The sequence below is a fragment of the Lates calcarifer genome, linkage group LG5, assembly GCF_001640805.2.
Source record: "Lates calcarifer isolate ASB-BC8 linkage group LG5, TLL_Latcal_v3, whole genome shotgun sequence".
NCBI classification, from domain to species: Eukaryota; Metazoa; Chordata; class Actinopteri; family Centropomidae; genus Lates; species Lates calcarifer.
The window spans coordinates 16632129-16652512 of NC_066837.1; the positions used below are offsets into that span (position 1 = coordinate 16632129).

At 39.8% G+C, this 20384-nt stretch overlaps 1 protein-coding gene and 1 long non-coding RNA gene across 4 annotated transcripts; one reads left to right on the plus strand and one right to left on the minus strand.

Moving 5' to 3' along the window:
• The first annotated feature begins 231 nt into the window (after positions 1-231).
• LOC127142487 (uncharacterized) lies at positions 232-5464 on the plus strand. Its single transcript, XR_007813269.1, has 2 exons — positions 232-504; positions 2076-5464. It is a non-coding gene; the product is annotated as an uncharacterized LOC127142487 (long non-coding RNA).
• septin3 (septin 3) lies at positions 3664-17707 on the minus strand. 3 transcript variants are annotated; one of them, XM_051070673.1, is made up of 10 exons: positions 17566-17707; positions 12464-12868; positions 12238-12366; positions 9348-9429; positions 8976-9113; positions 8289-8406; positions 7466-7561; positions 7114-7210; positions 6919-6970; positions 3664-6317 (listed from the first exon to the last, which is right to left on the minus strand). In XM_051070673.1, the coding sequence occupies exons 1-10, from the start codon at positions 17624-17626 to the stop codon at positions 6188-6190; spliced, it is 1308 nt and encodes a 435-aa protein (XP_050926630.1). In that variant the 5' UTR covers positions 17627-17707; the 3' UTR covers positions 3664-6187. The 3 variants fall into 3 exon arrangements, with proteins under 3 accessions (XP_050926630.1, XP_018520587.1, XP_018520586.1); XM_018665071.2 differs by lacking the exon at positions 17566-17707 and adding an exon at positions 17169-17334; XM_018665070.2 differs by lacking the exon at positions 17566-17707 and adding an exon at positions 15594-15809.
• Between the last annotated feature and the right edge of the window lie 2677 nt (positions 17708-20384).

The following is a 20384-nucleotide window of genomic DNA, read 5'->3' on the forward strand; positions in this document are numbered from 1 at the left end:
GGACCCTATGATTTCCTGGGGAACTTATGAATATCCTCTCACCAACCAAGTGCCTCACACTTGGGGAAAAGGCAAGAGACTCCACAAACATAAGATAGTTTGATGTGTCTGGAGTGTCCATGGATCTTAAAACTGAATTTGGAACTTTCTGATTTCTCCTGGAGTGCCTTAATATTCTACATCATTTTTTAAAATAGATGTTGACCAGCTGCTGCCTTAATTTATAATCTGATGCAATACAATATTTAGTTGCATTTTACGAACTCCAGAGAAAAATATCAAGGCCTCTTTTACTCATTAAATATTTGACTTTCCTCTCAAGCTACTTGTGGTGGTCTGTTCATTGTCATTTCATGCTGCACATATGGTTTAATATAAGCTTTTGTGTGCTTACACGCTTAGATCGACTGCCCAGTTATATGAAGAATTGTTGAGGGAGAGGGCACAGTCATGTGGACCAGCAAACCCAAACAATGCTCTTGGGTGTTGATTCTCAGTGAGATTGTAAGTATTATCAAACCTTTTCAGATTTCACTTCACAATATCCAGAGAATGTAGCTGAGTTTTTAAAAAAGTCCAAAAAGTCCACAGCCCCACTCCCTCCTGAATTACCTTCAGCCACATCCAACAATTCATAGTCAGAAGAGTGCACTGTACATTTTTTACCTTAGCATCAGAAATCAGATAAAACAGTATTGTTCCTTAAAGCAAATTCAGGCCACAAGAGAAAATTTGTCAAGTCACATGAGTGGAAATCAAGCCTCAGAAGTCTGCTGTCAAACCGCAGGTATTTGGCCCCAGGCCTTAGGTGACAAACATTAGGCATCAGGCCTCAGGTATCAGGTATCAGGTATCAGTGTCAAGACAGAACGCTATAAAACATATTACCAGAGAAAACAGTCTATGAGAGGAAGTGACCCCAGGCGTAACAGAATGAATCAACTACATGTAACTCCTATGCCTCAAGGCAAAGATAATGTTTCCAGTTTGGGTATCTGCCTTTCAAAACTAGAGTGGCACACAGTAGAGCACATACCTCTGCCAAGGCTAAACAATCCTACACGTCTGTCTAGCTCTTATAAAAAAAGAAAAAGAAAAATATCCGCCTGTTTAAAAACAACAGATATGACAAACAAACCAACAAACAGACATGAATGAAAACATAACCTAATTGGCCGAGGTAATAAATGTAAAATACATAACAAATTACAATAATGTCTGAACTAACAAGACTGTCTGGAAAAGTGATTCTCTTCATGGTGCAAATGATCTTGACAAGTAAGCAGTACATGATATGGTTAATTCATCAATTATCCACTTTACAATGTTTTTGTAGGTATTTATTTCTAAAGATTAATTACAGAAACTTTTGACTGAGTGTTTGTTAGTATTTGTGAATATATTGTTCAAGCACAACATGCAGTTTCACCATTTATTCCAATGAGAGACTCTTACCATCTTCTACCATCTTGAAAATATATATACAACATCCAACAATAAGGCACCAGTTTTTACACTTCTAAGTTTCTCAAACATAAACACCAGTGACGTTAACTTAGCAAATGCTAACAGACATCCAAGCCCAGGTTTTTTTCCACCTTTTCATGCTTTGTTGCATGTCCTGAAAAACAGGACAGTGACATATCCTGTTCTGGGTTTGTGCACCCACCCATGCCATGGGCTTCTGTGTTGATGCTAGTGTGTGGGTTGTGCATGCATACTGCACAAACAAGCAATTAAAAAGATAAAGTTACAATGCTTTGTATCGAAAGTTTCACATGTATTTCATTGTTGCTGTAAATTGACACAGCAGAACCATGGACTGTTTGTAAATTGTTAGAAAATATGACACTTTAATTCAACAGTCCTACCTTCATGAGGGTTATAATGTTCAGTTTTTGCTGAAACTCTTTCAGGTGTTTATTCAAGTGCATGATGACTTCGAAGGAGGTAGTTTGTGGTGATGCTAAATTATATTCTGTTATACTGACAGGTGTTTTTATTGTTTTTTGTCTACCTAATTCATATCACCGAGGGTGGGCTAAATAACAGAAAAACTTCTCTTCATAATGCAGCACTGCTCAACAGCACCGTAACCTACATCCCTCAAAATGATCACATAGTCAAAACATATTTGGAGACAAATGTACTGGACCCAGAATGGAACCTTGTGGCACACCACTGGACAGAGAAAGCTTTGGTGGCACAGAGGCATGGGTGTCGCAGGTATTATATTATATGCACACATGCATGCACTGTTACCACAAAATATTACCTAAAATCAAAGCTTGCCATTTAACTAAATGTTTGTATTTTGTTAGCCTATTGCTCATATCCTTCTTGTTTTTCTCACACTAAAGCTAGATAATGTTAAGATTTTTTTTTTCAGCAAAATAGTGAAAAGATGTGGAAAGAGGCAAGTTAATTTAATTTCACTGATATTATACAGTCGTCTGGTCTATTTTTCATCTCTTGATTTAATTTGTTTGCTTCACCAGACAAACTTATTTTTTTACAGGGAAGAGGAAAGGAAAGGAAATAAGTAATTACTGGCAATAATCAACTAATTTCAGCCAAGTCCCTTGCAATAGCCAGCTGCTGCCCGTTTTGACTAGTGTAAACTAGGTCACAAAATTGTTTGCAGTTGCCATGGATTGTTGCCAGGATTGATTGATTTCTGTCATTTGAGATAATTTAACTCTGAAAGGAGACCTCACAGCTATCCTAATGTACCATAGCACAACTCCACAGCTTTGAGACACAGGCCTCAGGTCCTGGTAATAATTCATTCTAGCAGAAACAATCAGAAGATAAATGTATTTCAGTTTTTTTTTTTTTTTTTTTTTTTTAGAGTGGTTATTACTAAAGACGGTTCTGGATTAGTCATTGAATCAATTTCTTTACATTTAGCTGTTTAATATCTTCAAATATCTGGATGAAATTACAAAATGAACCCATAATTTTTCCACACAGAGCAAACCACACAAACCACAGAGGTAATAACAGGTAGAAGAGATACAAAACAAAATCCTCTCAAATAGATCACTAGAGATCACTCTCCCATTGCCCATTCTTCTTTTTCAGAATGCAGCAATGTTGTATTAAAGCTGCACCAAGGTCAAGGAATAGTCACCTGCATTGCCAACAAAACATGTACCATCATCAGTGTTGTTTTAGGGGAGTGCACCCAACTCAAAGCAGAAGGGAACTTAACAAGGATGTATGCATCCAGGAAGCTGTGAGCACCGTATCCACAAGTGGTCAAGAACCAGTCAGTATGTTTTGAGAATAAGCCCACTTAGGTCCCTCATGGTGGACAAGATAAGTCATTTTTGTGTGTGTTTCAAGTGCCATACCTGCCCCTTTCTTGCCTGGCCCTCCCACTGACCTCAACAAAGAGCCTTGCAGGTGGTGAGCTTACAACTCATACAAACAAGAAAGGAGTCGTATTCCTTTACACCAATTACTGTACTGAAAGGTGGTGGTTTTATATATGACCACTGTTTCAAACTCAGTGTACACAGTGTACACTAATACTTACAGTGTACACAAATACTAACGATAGCAAAAATATCGCTAATATTAATTTGAGCATTTTCAAGGTATATCTATAATATAGATCATGTAAATCAGTCATTATTGAGACATTCATGAAAGAAGCTATTTCAAAAAACATGGAAATGTGCTTTTATTAAATAAAGAATAAATTACAATAATATGACATTAATGTATAAATAACTCAATATAACACTGGAAATTATGCCTCAATGTGTCACAGCAACTTTAAGAAAGGTGGTTATTAAATAAATTTACATTGTGAAGTTCTACTGATTCAAAGGGATGAGTGATATGTGGATAGTGGGCCGTCAGTTTAGTTACAGGAGTTAAGACAGCATTTCACCTCATGATATAGTAGTTTAATGCATACATTACACACTCAGAAATAGTTGGTAAATTGATGTAAAGTTGCGTTGATGTTTGAACTGATTGGCTGTAAGCAAACAGGCAATATGGACACAAGCATGCTCACATAAACACTTTCAAATTTCAGCTTGAAAACCTTTGACTGCACTAATATCACAGACGACTATTATCATTTGTTGCAGACGTCACATTTCATATCAAAATCGCACAAACATGTATGATTGTATAAAATGTTGATTCAACCTAAAACAAAAATATTGATGAGATATTGATAGATTGAATTACTTGTAGTTTTGGCATCCTTGTGCTCTACTGCAGACAGTACATGGCAGAAATGTGTAAATATTGAGTTCCTGAAGAAAACTTGGTAAACATGTTTACAACTTTATAAATTTATTGATTTTGAATAATTACACCCACACATTGAGTGCATACTATTGGGTTAAAGCTTGAAGCTTCCTGTAAACCTGATCTGGAGAGATATATTAGTTATCACTGCAGTGGAAGATCCAAACTCTGTAAACTTCATCAGGAAATGAGACTGGATTTGATAGACATGAAAAATCTCAACAATGGGAATGTCAGCACAGGACATTAAAGCTGGTCCAAGTGCTTGTTTCTTGTTCTGTCAAGTCACTGTTTTTACATGGCAGAGTGCTGCCATCAAGTGGTGAGAAAGAGGAATTTAATTTTAAACTGGCACCAACACAAAACCAGGCAAAATACTGTCCTCGTCTCCGAGTCAGAGCTTTGCTGTGTTCACAAATACTTCTCATGGCACATGACATCAAACTAATAATAATTTTCAGTTCAGCCAGACTTATTGCACAGGTATACAGATTAAACCAGCGGACTGGATTTCTTTTGGGTCAGAAAATAATCTGTTCATGAATGGCCAGTGGATACAATGAGGAGAAAAATGCATTAAATCAACCAAGCCTACCAAATAAAAATAAATAAATAAACTTGAGCAAAGGCTAGTGGTTTTCATTGACAGATTTTACACAATTTACTCCTCTTGAACAAGCTTATATATGAAATTTTATTTATTTATTTTTGGAATTGTTGGCCATGCTACTCTTTTATTTCCATAAAGTAATACATTTTAAATTAAACACTGCACACTTTTAGATCAACATTAAAACTGGGTGCATTCACAGTGTCCAGCTGACTCCAAAAAAAAGAAAAAAGTGATATTTAATAATAATTAAACCACTCATCAATTATCCCTCACTGTCACTGTAAGAACATAGCCAATGCAGTTGAGCACAGCACAAATGCATCCACTGCGGTGTAATAAAGCATGCAGTGCTGAATTGTCCCAAACTGTTCAGTTTGTGTTTTGCTCTATTATGGTGAATCACAGAATCACAGAATCTGGAGTGTAGAGTATACACAGTCATGCACCCCGTGGACTCTTTAATTACGCACACACCACCGCCCACTGAAGTGCATTTCATATGTGACTGATATTGCAGCTGTCTCTCATCTTAGTATGCAGGTCTGCACAAGCAAACTATTTTAAAGTAGAAAAATCAAACTTAAAACAGAGCGAGGGAACTTTCATAAGAGAAATTTCATTTATTTTCTTCATGAGGGCGGAGACAGCAGTGCTCCTAATGTTTGTTAAGCCCTCCTGACAGTAAAGCTATGGGGAGTCTTTCTTCAAATGAACAGCTGCTGCTGAGAATTTTAAAAAAGCAATTTGTACAGAGTCAACTGCAGAGCTGGCTCATGCATCACTACTACACAGGAATTATGAATTTTATATTGAGAGCAAATCATTTAATTTGTCTGAATTCAGACATTAGTTGCTACACAACACTTAAACTTAAAAATTAGCCTCCTATACACATAGTAACATGGCACTTTCTAAACTCATACTACCTGGTCAATGATAAATAAAAAGGCATTGGCAGTAGATAAGATGTTAATTTTATAATGGCACTAAGTCTCTGGAGTGGGGCTGTCCTTTCATCCAAATACTCAAAGGAATATTGACTTTGAAATGGAACAAGAGGAGTATGATATGTGCATGTGTCAGGATGACATGGGAAGAAAGTGGATTAAACGATGGGTGGAGTATGGAATCAGAAAAAAATGACATGACTAAATGACACCCATTTTTACAGATTTTATATATTTTCCAAGCATGCAGCTGATGCTGTGGTGACTGATAATAATATTCTATAGATTCACTTATCAATTCATCTGTTCATTGCTCACTCTCACCCTGTCTGAACTCCCCTGACTGACTGACTGACTACAGGTTGCTTTCTTGGGTATCGTTGGAGGATATGGGGTGCAGACCTCCATTCTCGTTAAGTCTCTTGGCACGGTAAGTTTCATAGTGAATGTTATGGGTAACCTCCTTCAGATCCTGGAGGTGAGACCTAAGAAAGACGGGTACAGAAACACAGAGGGGCAGAGGAGGTCATGTTACTAGTTAGTATTTATCTATCTATCTAACAGGCAGGTATCAGTGTTATTCTGTTTTAGCTCAGCACAGTTCCTGCCTGTTAAAAATGAATAACTGGACCCAGGAATTAATCTGAACCAATAGGATTTACAAGAGAGTAAAATATATACATATATAATACATATACATACATATATAAAATATATATCTTACAAGTAAACAGTATACTTATTTTCAAATTTGTGTGTTCGGTCACAAAATAATGTTTATGTTTAAATAATGAGTCAATAAACTGATTGGTCAGGCTTTTGGCTTTAAAATAAACAAAATGTCACGTTGGCCTCAGGGAAATTTGTAAAAAAAATCCCAGAATGAACAAAAAATATTGACTGATTATTTGACAGTGAAAATAATCATTAGCTGCATCCCTATTATTTTTAGTTATTAATTATTAATTATATTGCTAAACTATTAATAGCAATATGTCAAATCCCATTGTCTCGAATTGCTCCTTTATTCCATTTTATTGCACTGCTTTGGGATTTTAATGCTTATATTTAGAAACACTTCTTTACCTGATTAGGAAATCTCTCAGCTGAGCAAACTCACAATGGTTGGGATTTTCAACTGCAAGGAAAAAAGTAAAAAAGAATCAAAAGCCATATCATGCATTCCTTCCTATTCCAAGTCCTTTAGTTCGCACTATCAATATAATCTCTGTGGGAAAGGGACTGTAAATGTTACTTATTAAGAAAGGCAATAGTACCCACCTTCTACGATTCCCCACGCTGTCTTTCTCCCCAGAACTCGTTTGCCATTCACTTGATATTCTTTGTCGCTGCCCACCACAGCAAAGGGCATCGCCTCCTATGGACAGACATTTCAACTGGGTTCAGTGTACTGAAGTGAGCCACACAAGATTTATGAGATGAAACAAATACACAACATGCTCTGGTGCCCTGACATTCTGCTCAGAGGAAGCAGCGCATGAGGGGGAGAGAAACAGTGGGCTGAGCTGGGTGGAGAGGAGGGACGGCAGAGAGAGAGAGAGACTTATTTTCTGTTGGAGAGGAGGAAAATTGTGGGACAAATATGTGAGAAAGAAAGAATAGAACCACTTACTCTGATCTTGTCATTGTCGCTCTTGTCCTCCATGTCCTCATCAAACTCCTTCTGTGGGTAAAACTCGATCCCGCTCATCTCCAGCTCCTTCCTTACCTACAGCACAACACAAAGCCAGGAAGCTAATCTATAGCCAGTCTGATACTGGACTGTGAGGCAGACACCAATACAGATGTCCATAAATTCATCTCTTTTTTTAAATACACACATAATTAATTTTCTGGCCACTTGGGGGCAGCAGAAACAAGCTGTTAACACAACATTGACATATTATCACCTTGTAAAGTCGATATGGGTAACCTCTCAGCAAACAGTGGCTTATTTACACCCCTAGCAGATTAGCATTAGCATTTATCTAAACCCATGTTTCTGGCCATCTAACAAATCCAAGTCCAACGTCCACTCTCCTTTGATATCTTGTATTAATCTTGACCAGGTCCTTTTTTTGGTCAAACACATGCTGAATGTGGCAACAACACTGATAAGAGCAGTGAGAGTGAACCAAAACAGTAAACTCACCTACACACCAATGCTAAAACGCTCTGTAGAGCTGAACTGCACAGAAAGGTGATAATTCTCTGTAGCTAATCATTTTACATTACATGTAATAATTTCATTAATTGTTAATGCAAAAATATTGAATTGAATATTGATTACAACAGCTTTCAAGAGGAAGATATGTCCCAAGCAGGACATTTTGAAGCTGAAATACTTGACAATGCTCTCATATCAGCTGGCATTTACATTGATGCCAATTTCTCTACAATAAGTCGATGTATCATCTAGCATTAACTGAGTGAGCCGGCTCTTCCCTGAAACTCACCCGCTGTTTGAATTCCTGTCTCTCCTCAATGGTCATCGTGTCTGCCTTAGCAATGACGGGAATAATGTTGACTGAGTGACTCAGGCGCTTCATGAACTCGGTGTCTAGCTGCCGAAGACTGAAGGGGGCAGAACAGAGAAGACAAAGAAGGAAAGTGAGTTAGTAGGTAGATTTAGGAGCCGTGACTCTGCCGGAAAGCTCGCATGCAGGGTAACAAAAATAGCAGAGAGGCAGGCACAGGGATTTTATCTGTCATGTTTCATACGTCTCATTACCTTTCCCTGGCCTTGTCGCAATTACAAAAGATTTACAGTGTGAATGCTTTAGAAAAGTGGGCTTATCACCGGACAAAGGTTGCATCCCAGTTCTTGTTTGTCCTGCACACAAAACATTGTGTCAGTCTCAATTACCGCAGCTAAGAGGGATGAGATACACAGGCTGTAATACACAAAAGGTTGCATCCGTTTATCCATTAAAGAGCAATTTCACAGCTGTCAGCAGGAGCTAATTGTGAGGTGTTCAGAGGACAGACAGAGGTGTGTGTTGCCTGCAATATAAAGTAGCACAATTGATATAGGGCCTTGTTAATGTGAACTGAAATGTTTTTGGATAAAGGGGCATGAACACTGCCTGTGTGTGAACGCAGAGATTATTCATCTGTCTCAGCTCTGTTAACATTTAACTCACGAGTGTCCGGTTGGGGAGATGAAATAGATACAGCAGTGCACCCTGGTGTCTGGGATGCGCTTCTTTCTGGTGATGTTGACCTCTTCCTTTAGGAACTTCTCATACTGCTCATTGATGTACTTGGAAATCGGCTCCCAGCTTCAGACACAAGAGAGAGAGAGAGATCAGCGTGAGAGAAAAAGATTACTTGAAACTGAAAAGAGAGGGAGAAGTAGAAAAGGAGTGTTCTCAGGAAAGTCAATTTTCAATGTAGTTTGGGGAAACTAAATGCATTGCTGTACTGAGGTGACAGGAGAAAAGTAGAAAAAATAAAATAAGGCAGTAATGATGACATTAATGAGGCTTTAATGATCCAGGAGTTGGAACACCCACCAGTTGTCGTTATTGATTTGGTCTCCGAAGCCTGGAGTGTCAACGACTGTCAGCTTCATCTTCACTCCACCCTCCTCAATGACTGCAAAACAAGATCTGTATTTGATGTATATTCGATATCTGAATATTCAGCATATTGAAAAAATGTTTAACACAGGAAATATAAATGATGTGATATGGATTTTTGTTTTTCCTTCTGCTGTGTCTCTCAGGCATCTCTAACTGGCAAGGGTATAATAATGTCGGGTCACTGTCAGCTGCAGGCGATGTGTGCATGATCACGTCATCAGGGATGTATGAAAATGCCAGCTCAGTTGCTTTGCCTGTCGCAGACGCCATGATGAGCACAGGACTGAGTGCTACATACTGAAGAGTCACCAACTGATTTCATAAACGCCGTGCATAGCTGTCCTCCTAAGTGTCTGATTCGATACTAAGACTGGGGGATGGGGTGCCACAGTCAGACATTTTTAAATGCAACGCACACATACTTTGCCATGAACTCCAGCTAATTTAGGACTCTTCTTTTTTTTTCAAACAAATCACGACTGACTGTTGCTGCTCGGTTTTGTTTAATACAGCAGAAAGCTTGTGCATCATAGAAGAATTTCACAAATAAATGGATGTTTCACAGAGATAAACTCTGCGATGAATGAAACAATTCTGATTCCTCACCCTACAACACGGTCAACAAACCACAAATTGAGCTATGATTACCTCTTTGTGTCAGTTGTCAGCAGGGGTTATTGGTTGTTACCATGGAAACACAGCTCCTAGTTCTGAGATTGTCTGGTGTTATCATAGCAAACTTTTTAGGCTTCAAATTACGTAATCTTCACCGTTATGCAACTGTCTAACTTGTATTAGGCTAGACAAACTAAGACTGCCTAAATCAATAGACCAGTCTCTCTCTGCTTTGTGAGACCTGATATCAGGAGAATGGAGATAAGAGACTTCGGTGCTTCTTTTTTTACTAGCTGTAAAATGTGTCTGTATTTGAGATGTCCTATGTTCTGTGTGAAACAAAGAGGACCGTCTCAAAAGATCAGTCTGTCAAACAAAATCAGATGAAAATGAAAAGAAATTCTGATGCACACAGTATATGTGTGAACAAATATTGTGTGTGCTGGAGCAAAAAAAAACCCAAAACAACAAAACCCTTTTCCATTACAGAAATCCCCACAATTCGGGACATTATTTCCAGGATTGATTTGAGTCAAGTAAAAGCTGTCAGCGATCCAGTGGGAATCTGTAGGTCCAAGAACAATCTGTACTGACCGATGACTAAATACTGTTTGTCACGAAATAGTCAGAGTTTTAGTTATGAAGTAGATACAGAAATAAGGTCAGGCTATTTATCACTGAACATCTACATTCATAATTTCACTCAGCAAAATGCTAAACACCACAGCTGATGTAAGGAAATCATTATTTATGATAATTTATTTCATTAAATTGTTCAGATTAACACAACACATGACACATGTTACATTTAGGAAAATGAGACATTATATAGTAGCTGATGATAATTAAAAATCTCAACACCTGGCAAACCCGCAGCCTTTTTATCTACAGCAGATGTCATGGCAACGGACCAGAAAGGATAGGTTCGCAATTTTCAGTTCTGTCTTGAAACCATATTGAGGTGCCCATATGTCTTTGCTTGCTGTAATCGTTCCTCCTAATGTATTGACTGTTTATATGTTATATGCTTATATACTGCTTATAAATGCTAAATACAGAGACAAAACTTATCTTAATCTGCCAGACGCTTCTGTGACTCAGACTCATTGAACAGCCTGGCAGCAGAGCAGAAATATTCCCCTCTAAAGTTTTTGAGTGAGCCTCGCCCTTCTAACCAATCAGAGAAGGCCCAAAGTCAGGGTATGGGATTTCACGGCTGTCAGTCAATACGTGGATTAGTCCCTGGTTCCACTACTCATCTGGCACCGAGGTTTCATGCTAACATTAGCTGCTGGAGGACGTCTCTGTGGCCGACTCAAAAGATAAGCTCCTGGCTCCGACAGTAGAAGAGGATGGTGAAGGGGTTTGGCAGACTGATTATTAACCACTGTTTTGAGCTTGAAAAACTGTGAACTTATCCTTTAACATTCTGCATCGTTTTTCCTGTTGTCAGACTGCCAGTTCTCCCTGTCACTTGAGAACCTTATATTACCCTCGTCTTGCAGTAGCGTCTCGCACCACCTGACCTCCACACCCACCTGCACACCTGTTATCTCCTAATCGGCTCCCATACATACCTGCCCCTCAGCGTCACATCCCTGTCAGATTGCCTACTGTGCACTCTGCTTTAGTGGGGCAGCTTTGGCGTTATTTGTTCCTGGCAATTTGTTATGACCTCTTACTTGCTACAGTGAATTTTGCCTGGAAATACAGAATGCTTGAACTTACACTGGCACATTGACATTGCATCAGACTTGTACAGCCTTATAAATTTCAGCCTTATACATGTATTATATATGTATTATGTAGTGTGTGTGGTGTGTGTGTGTGTGTGTGTGTATATATATATATATATATATATATATATCAGTGCAAATAACCATCTGACCAGTAAATAAGAAAAAAAAATTTGAGTGGACTACCAGCTACAGTAGACAGTCACAGTAAACAAATGAGAAATGCATCTCATACAAACTAACTGCAGGAGATGTAGAAGTTGGCAATGTGCATTTGTAGCTCTGTTGAAAATAAATGGCAAGCTTTCCTGGCAGCTACCAGGGTGCACTGCTATACTGTAAGTAGGCTATGTGGGACTTTTAAGAATGTGGTCAAAGATCGTTAATTTTCTCTGTCAAATTAAATGCTACTATAAATGTCTGGCTCTAGAGAAAGAACAGGATCTCTCTCTCTCTCTCTCTATACTTACCATGCGACACTGATTTGATCTCCACAGTTTTGGGAATCTTCTCATCGCGGGCCCATCCTGCGCTCCTCCTGCTCACCTGGGACTTGAATAAGGTGTTCACAAGAGTGGACTTTCCCAAACCGCTGTGGCCTGAAAGAGCGAGACAGAAAGAGTCCAGGTGTGAAGGAATAACTTAACTTTTTGCCACCAAGAACAAAATCCAAAGACAGATCCCACTGCGACTTACCAACTACCATGATATTGAAGTCAAAGCCTGTCTTCATGGTTTTCTTTCTCATCTGCTCAATGATAGTGTCAATACCAATGTAGCCCAGCAGAGTGGATCCCCCGCCGGAGCTGTGGGAGGTGGCGTGGCCGTGACTCCCGCTGTGTGCTGCAGCGTGACTCCCGCCATGCCCAGCACCGTGGCCCACGCCATGACCAATGGCATGACTGCCTCCATGGCCCAGGCCGTGACTCCCGATTGGGACTGGAATGCCACTCGGAGGAGGTGCGGAGACGCCGACTCCTCCTCCGATGCCCTGCCCCTGGGGTGGGAAGGGGCTGGATGGGGAAGGAGCCCCCACATTTGGGGGCTTGGCAGGGACAGCTGGTTTGGGTTTCACTTCAGGAGGAACTACGTCTGACATGTCTGCAGAGGAGATAGCGAGGAGGATAATAAGATAATTTGTCATCAGCAGAAAATACTCCTACATGAGTGAGAAGTAGGCCAGTAGAGCAGCTGAGGCCTCTCCTCCCTTGACTCGTTCTACATTGAAGAAGTGGGTTGTTGCAGTAGGCTTAAAAAACTGATTCACCTAAATCACTAAAATATATTTTTTCTCATGTGCATCACTTGTTTCTAAAAACAAACAATGCTGTTGAATTTTATAAATATAAACCCGAGGTGAGATTGGTTTCAGCTTCCACATTAATTTACTCATGACAAGCCACCTACTCAGTTTTTAAAGCCACGGCTATTGCTAACACTGTAATGATGGGTAGTTGGGTTTAGTTTTTATACAACATCTTTACATGCCAGGTATCGTGTTGCTACACAGAGAAGCTATTACTAGCTCATTTATCGACAAATAAATGACAAGAAACTGCAGCACAGAAATGCCAAAGCTATGTTTGCGAGCACAAGTTTAGTTCTGCTAACAAATCTTGGTCATGATTTTAAAAAATTGCTATAAAAATGTTTTACTTGAAGTGTTTAAGTAAAACAAATTATCAGCCAATATATCATTATCAGATTTTTCAAACTCTGCCTCTACAATCCAGTATAAATTAAGTTATGGTACTCAGTGTGGACAGATACCCAGAGATAAGGTATCTATTGGAATAAAAAAGGGGTACATCCCTAAATGTAACTTTAATGCAGTCGATCAACTGAAGACTGATCAGCATTTTTCTGATAATCAGTTAATTAACAAAAAAATCTAACACTATGTGCATGGTTGTGACACCACTACAGGTAAGTGAGAAAGTCTGTTTTTTATTTGTTGTTGTTGTTGTTGTTTTTAATGAACCAGCCCTTCTTCAAGTGAAGCAAACAGTGCAGGCAGATGGTAACAGTAACAGACATGAGGTTGAGCCAAGATGTTGATAACCTCAGCCCTCCAGGGTGTACACATGGAGCAGCCTGCTGCCATGCTTGGAGTCAGTGCAGCTACAGTGGCAGATACAGATACAGGTCACTGAGGCAGAGGCTGTCACTTTGACTCATAACACTCAGTGGTCATGCAACCATGTTCCCCTCGCTGCCTCCACACACCACAGACGGGGCCAGAGAGGGAGCCAGTGCCACCGCTGGCTGAAACCTGACAGCCCACCCATGTGCTCCAGAAGGTCAGAAGGTGATAGGTAGTTGGCTTGTTAGTATCATGGATGGATTACTGAACAGGCCACAGGGTGCAGACCCAGGACCCCTGGACCAGAGCCCCGGTACAGTGACATTTATTGTTGGAGAGTCAATCTCACAACCACAACGAGGTGTATTTTTTGCTTCTGAGTAGGGGGGGTGGGGGCCTTTTATATGCCATTGTCTGATCATCTGGCCATGGCTGTACATTGTTTGGAGTTACAAATAACAGCTATTAATTAATATTATTTAATATTAGGATATTTAAAGTGATTTATTTGGCTTTCATGTATTATACTGAATAAACAGTGTAGCTACTAATAATGTACAGTTTATACCTGCAAAGAACCAAGGCTTTAAATTTCTGTCTAAGCGCTGGAGCTGCAATGATTATTCAATCAGTGGACTGATAAGCAATTAATCCGCAACTATTTTGATAACTGTATTTCTGTCGTTTTTCAAGTAAAAATGTCAAACATTTCATGACTCTACAACTTTCATGTTTCTTAGTCTCACTATTTACTAAAGGTGCTTTTGGTTTCTTGCTGGAAGCAGGCAGGTGGTGGTGATGGTTGCTTGCCAGGAGCTTCAGCCATCACTGCGTTTACAATACAAGAGGTTAAAGTACACCCTCTGAGCAACATTACTTCCTTCAGGGCAGTCTGGACGCTACAGTGAGTTGCTATCAAAAAATGATGAGATGGACCAGTGCTAGCTGGTTAACATGCTAACTTCAGTAGAAGAAAAGAAGTGATAGAACTTAAAGCTTTTCACCGCTGAAGACAACTCTTGGTGAGTAAGGGAATTAAGTTTGATGCTGAACTTGCAACATTTCTTCTAGACTGGTAAGTAAAGAGCTGTTAATGCTAATAATAGCTATATATATATATATATATATATAGCGATAGCAAAACTTGCAAATAGCTCCTTTAAACTGAATATCGTAGGGTTTGGACTGTGTGACAAAACAAGACACACCTTGTGCTCTATAATGATGAGCAATTTCCAACATTCCTGTTTTACAAACCAAACGATAATTGAAAATAATTGGCGGACTTACTTAACACATTTTATACTCATTACAAATGGCCCCTGTCCTTTAAATCTCTTCATCCGTGTGACCCCTCCTTATTAAAAAGTTTCTAAACCCTCCCCTGCTGCACACCTACAGTACATTCACAAATTAACAGATTTGCAGAATTATTTCAGCATTAATTTTGAACAAACATGCTGCAGACAAAACACACTTGAGACTCAAACATACAATAGCTCCTGATGCTCCGCTGACATGAAAGCTACGACCTGTTTCTCTGATTTAAACCAAAAAAAGATGCTTATAGGAGTCAAACGCAGCTTTTATCTGTTTTAATACAAAACACGAGCTTGGCTCCATCACAGCCTGTCGACCCCATTGTCTCTCTCCAGCCATGCTGGATCACAGCAGCTAACGGCAGCCCCGTGTTAGCTGCTAGCTTCGGTGGGCTCGGCACCGCGGACGTAGTCTCACACTTACCGAGTCCCGTTCAATGGACCTTCAAATCTACTCGAGGAGAGAACGGGTTTCTCGTCCGCTGACTGATTCTAACGTCGCACCGGGTCCAACAACAAACGATGTATATCCAACACAGAGATAACAAGAGGAGGAGCGGTCATGTGATGAGTCTGGGTACCTCTCTTCTCCTTCCCTCTGGCCGTGAGCCCCCCTTCTCCGTTACCATAGCGACAAGAGGAAAGGGAGTGGGGAGATGCAGCGCGCACGCGCAGTATAACACTACCACAGAGGTACATTTTTGGGTACATTATCTTCTGTCAGTGATACAGACTATTTATAGGGAACATTTTTGGATTGTATTGTAATTAGGTAAAATAAGTCCAGTTCTCCTGTATGGGTGGGAGGTGTACTGAGATCTTTTCCTGAAGTTTTCAGATCCATTACTTAAATAAAAGGGTAATAAATAAATAAATAAAATAATAAAATCTAGATAAAAGTACCAATACAACACTGTCAATTGTCAATTTCAATTAAAACTCCTGCTTTCAAAATTCAGCAAAAGTACAGAGGTATCACAAATATCACAAATGGAAAAAAACTCTTTCACACAAGCCTGGCCCGTGTGACTAAAATTAGATTTATTTTTATTTTTCATTTTATCATTAGGTTGATGGTAGTAATGCATCATTGCTTAATCAGTAATTTACTGTTGTATCTGGTTGAAGAGGAGCTAGTTTCTTGTGGACCTCTCTCAAATTGTTGTGTTTTTGTTGTGAAATATTTGAAAGTTTTACCTTTTTAAGCCTCAAGTAACTACTGGAATTAAAGAATTCAAAGGTGTTAAGGGGAATGCTAACAACTCATGGTCACAAACCAAAATGTTTTGCCACCACTGGTGTAATATTTGAAAATGTATAGCATTTTATAGGCCTGCTGGGTGAAAAAATGTATATGGATCTACAGCTTTTTCTATACTGTTATATATGTTTTTTTAGGTAAAAGCTTAATCTGAAAAGTAACTTGTAATTACAGCTGTCAGATAAATGTAGTAAGAGGATTAAAAACTACAATATTACCCTCTAAAATAGCCGAAGTAAAAGTGTAAAAGTAGCATTAAATGGAAATATTCAAGTAAAGTGAACATGACTTAGAGAACAGCACATGAGTAAATACACTTAGATACATTTGACAAGTAATTATTTTTTTCAGTAAATCTCTGTCTTAAAAGAGCTCCAAAAAAAGACATTGACAATCCACTATACACAACTCATGGACACACAGTGTCCAACCATGTGGCAGAGAGCTCTGTAGTAGATATTACCTCTTTTAAAAGGGTCACAAGTCATAAAGACAGCGAACCACTCCTCTATGAGTCTCACTCATATCCAAAAGGACCTTATAATATCATTCTCATTAGGAAGATGTAGACACCTCACTTATACTTAGTGGTGTTTTTTTAATCTCTATCCTCTGATATTACTACAGGATTTACTGGGGTAGCCTGACTTTAAAAGGAAATAATTATACAGTAAGTGCTGCTGTGATATGGTAGAATTATTCCTTTCAGTGTTAGAGGATCTGTGTCACAGTACTCACACTTTATCTCTGAGTTGCTCTCCTCTTGCTCTCCTTTTGCTTCCCTTTCTGCATGTTTTCGCTGTGCTTGCTGTTTCTGTGGAAAGTTGTTTTTGCACTAGTCACTTTGATAGAGTCTGCTAACCAACGCTGTCACGTCTCTTTTCAGCACGTCTGTTGCTCTGCTGATAAGCAGCGGCTTCTTAAGTCCCCCTGCTACCCACTCTGACCACCCCCTCACCTGACTTCCCGCCCCCTTTGACAGAAAATTATTTAACTCCCACACTAAACAGATTAAAAAAAAAACAAAAAAAAACCAAACAAGAGATGAAGGAGTCCCTGTCATTTATGCTCTAATAAATTTGTTGACTTTGTTGAGTTTAAGTCCTCCATGTGGTTTGGATATCTCTTTACTCACCCACATACACTGAACCTGGGTAATACATGGTGACGTAATAGGGGTCCTCTGGTTCCTCCATGATAAATGCTCTTTTTGCTTGAGAGTAATCCACTTGCTTTGGTGGAAGCGAGGCTGTTGTTGATGTTGTTGTCTCTTCTGGTCTCTGGTACGCTCTGTGCTGCGGCTGGGATTGCAGGTCAAAGACCCCCTTTGAACCGGTGCCAGAGCTGTTTGTGTTGAACGGGCAGCGGGCCACAGACGGAGGCCCGCTTACAACGCATTTCTCTGAGGGATATTCCAGTAGCTTTGTGGGAGCACTGTGGTGGTGGTGGTCAGGTGGTGCAAAAATATCTGTCTGATTCAGGCCCGTGTCACTGAGTTTCACCTCTTTTTGTTTTTTATTTTGCCCGAGAGATTGCTCGTGACCTGAGAGATGTCTCTGTGGAGGGATGTCAGGTTTTGAAGAGCTTCCTGTTTGTGAGGCCTCCTGCGTCTGAGGTGCCACCAGACATGTCTTGAGTCGATTTAATCTGTGTGCATGCTGAATAACCTCCATTTTCTGGTCGATGTCTCTTCTTGACTGGCAGCTGTAATCCTGTGTTAAACAGTCAGACTGACTCACTGTGCTCAGTACATCCATCTGGGCAGTTTGACTCTGGGCCTTTGACCAGAATCTGTTTCTCTGAGGCGACGTGATGAGTCGAGATGCTCCAGTCTGTTGAAAGAGAGTAGGCGAAGAGTTTCCTGTAATTGCCCGTGTATTGTTTTCATCTTTAGGTCTCCTGAGATTAGATCCTGGTAGAAATGTTGCATCCACTTTTGCGTCATTGTGCAAGTCAAATCGTCTCCTTCTTGTCTCAATATTGGGTGAAACAAGTGACTGACTCGAGAGACGCTCTGTAGAAAATGACATTTTGGGAGTCATAGGTACAGTTGTGTTTCTCCCAGAATACATTTGCTCATATGATTTGTTATTGGAGGCAAAACCTGCAGTGTGAGAGTAATATCTATTCTGAGAGTTGCCTGTGCATTTCCTTTGAGTAGGCAGTCCATCAAGCACTGACTGAGATTCTCCATAAACATCAGCAGACTTAATCCCCTCAGACTGTGAAAAAAATGCGTGTGTACCTGTCGCTCCACTTGGCAGAAATTCCTGTTGCTGTTTGATGTCTGATTGTGGTTTAGGGATTGCGGAAAAGTCCAAATTTCTCGGCGGAGGCTTTGGCTTATCTTTTGAACTATTTTCTTTATTGCTTAAACCAACTTTTCCTTGCAGTGAGTAAGAACTGTGAGAAGCGGGTGCTTGTTTCTGGGACTCAGAGTGAGTCTGATGTCGAGACTCCACGCTCGTCCTGGGACAAGATCTTCTCAGCTCAGGATGAGTGAAGTCCAATAAAGCCTCTTGGTCAAGAATGTCGTGCTTTGCCTCATTTGAGAAACTTTGTTCGGGCTCGACTTTGGTATTGGAGATGGTAATAGATCTAGCACGTCTTTCTTTAGCAACAGGAGAAGGCTGCTTGCCTCCCTGGCCGTCCAAACTCATCCCCTGGCACAGGGACGTTGGAGATGGACTCAGTCTGGGTGTTGGGACGGTCAGAGTTGGAGATACGCTTGGCTTCGGCTGAGGCTGGTGCAGTAATGGAGAGAGATCACTCAACTCTGAGGCGGAGAGATGAAGAGAATCACTTGGCTTTGGTTTCAGAGTGGAGGGGGTGGAAAAGGAATTTGGCTTTGGAGCAGGAAAAATGGAGATGCTGGGCTTTGCAGAGAGAGTTGGAGAGCTGTATGTTTTGGGTTTGGTTCTTGGCAGGGTTGAAGCTCTTTCTCCATGGATTCTCTGTGAATGCTGACACGATTTACTCCAAGAGGGCTGACTTGATGTCTTGGATGAACAAATTGGAACAAAAGATCTGAAGCCACAAGAGGGAAGAGAAATTGTGAAGTGTAAAATGAATTCAGTGCAACATTAACAATATTACATAACACATAAAATTGAGTTAGAATATTAGCTGCAGCTCAATTTACCTGTCAGTGGCCATCTGCTTTGTGTTGTGTTTTTCGTGGATGAGTCCCTTCTCATCAAATGATGGGATTTGAATTGCTTTCTTTTTGATAACCGGAGAAGAGAGCGAGAGAGGGGGCGACAAACAGACTGATGGATGTTCCCTTGTTTGTCTGGAGGATGCAGATACTTGAGGTATCAAAGGTGCCAGACGCTCAAAGACGCTCATTCTGTTTTAGATAAATTGTGAAGAGGAGATTATAAGAGATTAAAAAAAGGGACAAAATATATTCAAGGAAAATCAGGTTCTTAGATACAATATATACTTAATGAGAGTCAAAGTCTGAGTGGTGGATGAAAGTATACATAGTATAGTACTTGAAAAAAAGTACAGAAGTATTCTCTGCAAAATGTGCTCTCAGTATTAAAAGCACTTACAATGCAGAAAAATGGCCTCTGTGACTTATAGTTTTATACTTGTTTTTTACATTTGATTATTATTGATTAATACAACTACATTGTATTGGTGAATTCATGAATAAGTAACATTTTGCTGTTGCTGCAGCTGGCTGAGGTGGTGTTCCTTTCATCTACTTTATATACTGTTAGGTAGTTTAATTTGTAAATGTCAATCACATTCAAAAATCTCACATCATGTTTTATATATTAAATGTTCATCTGCAAAGTAACTATAGTTGAGAAATGCATTTAGTGGAGTCAAAGTATCTCAAAATTGCACTAAAGTCCAAGACTTGAGTAAATGTACTCGGTTACTTTGAATTGCTACAATCTGAGACAATATGACTAGTATGCACCAGTATGCCACACTGTATAT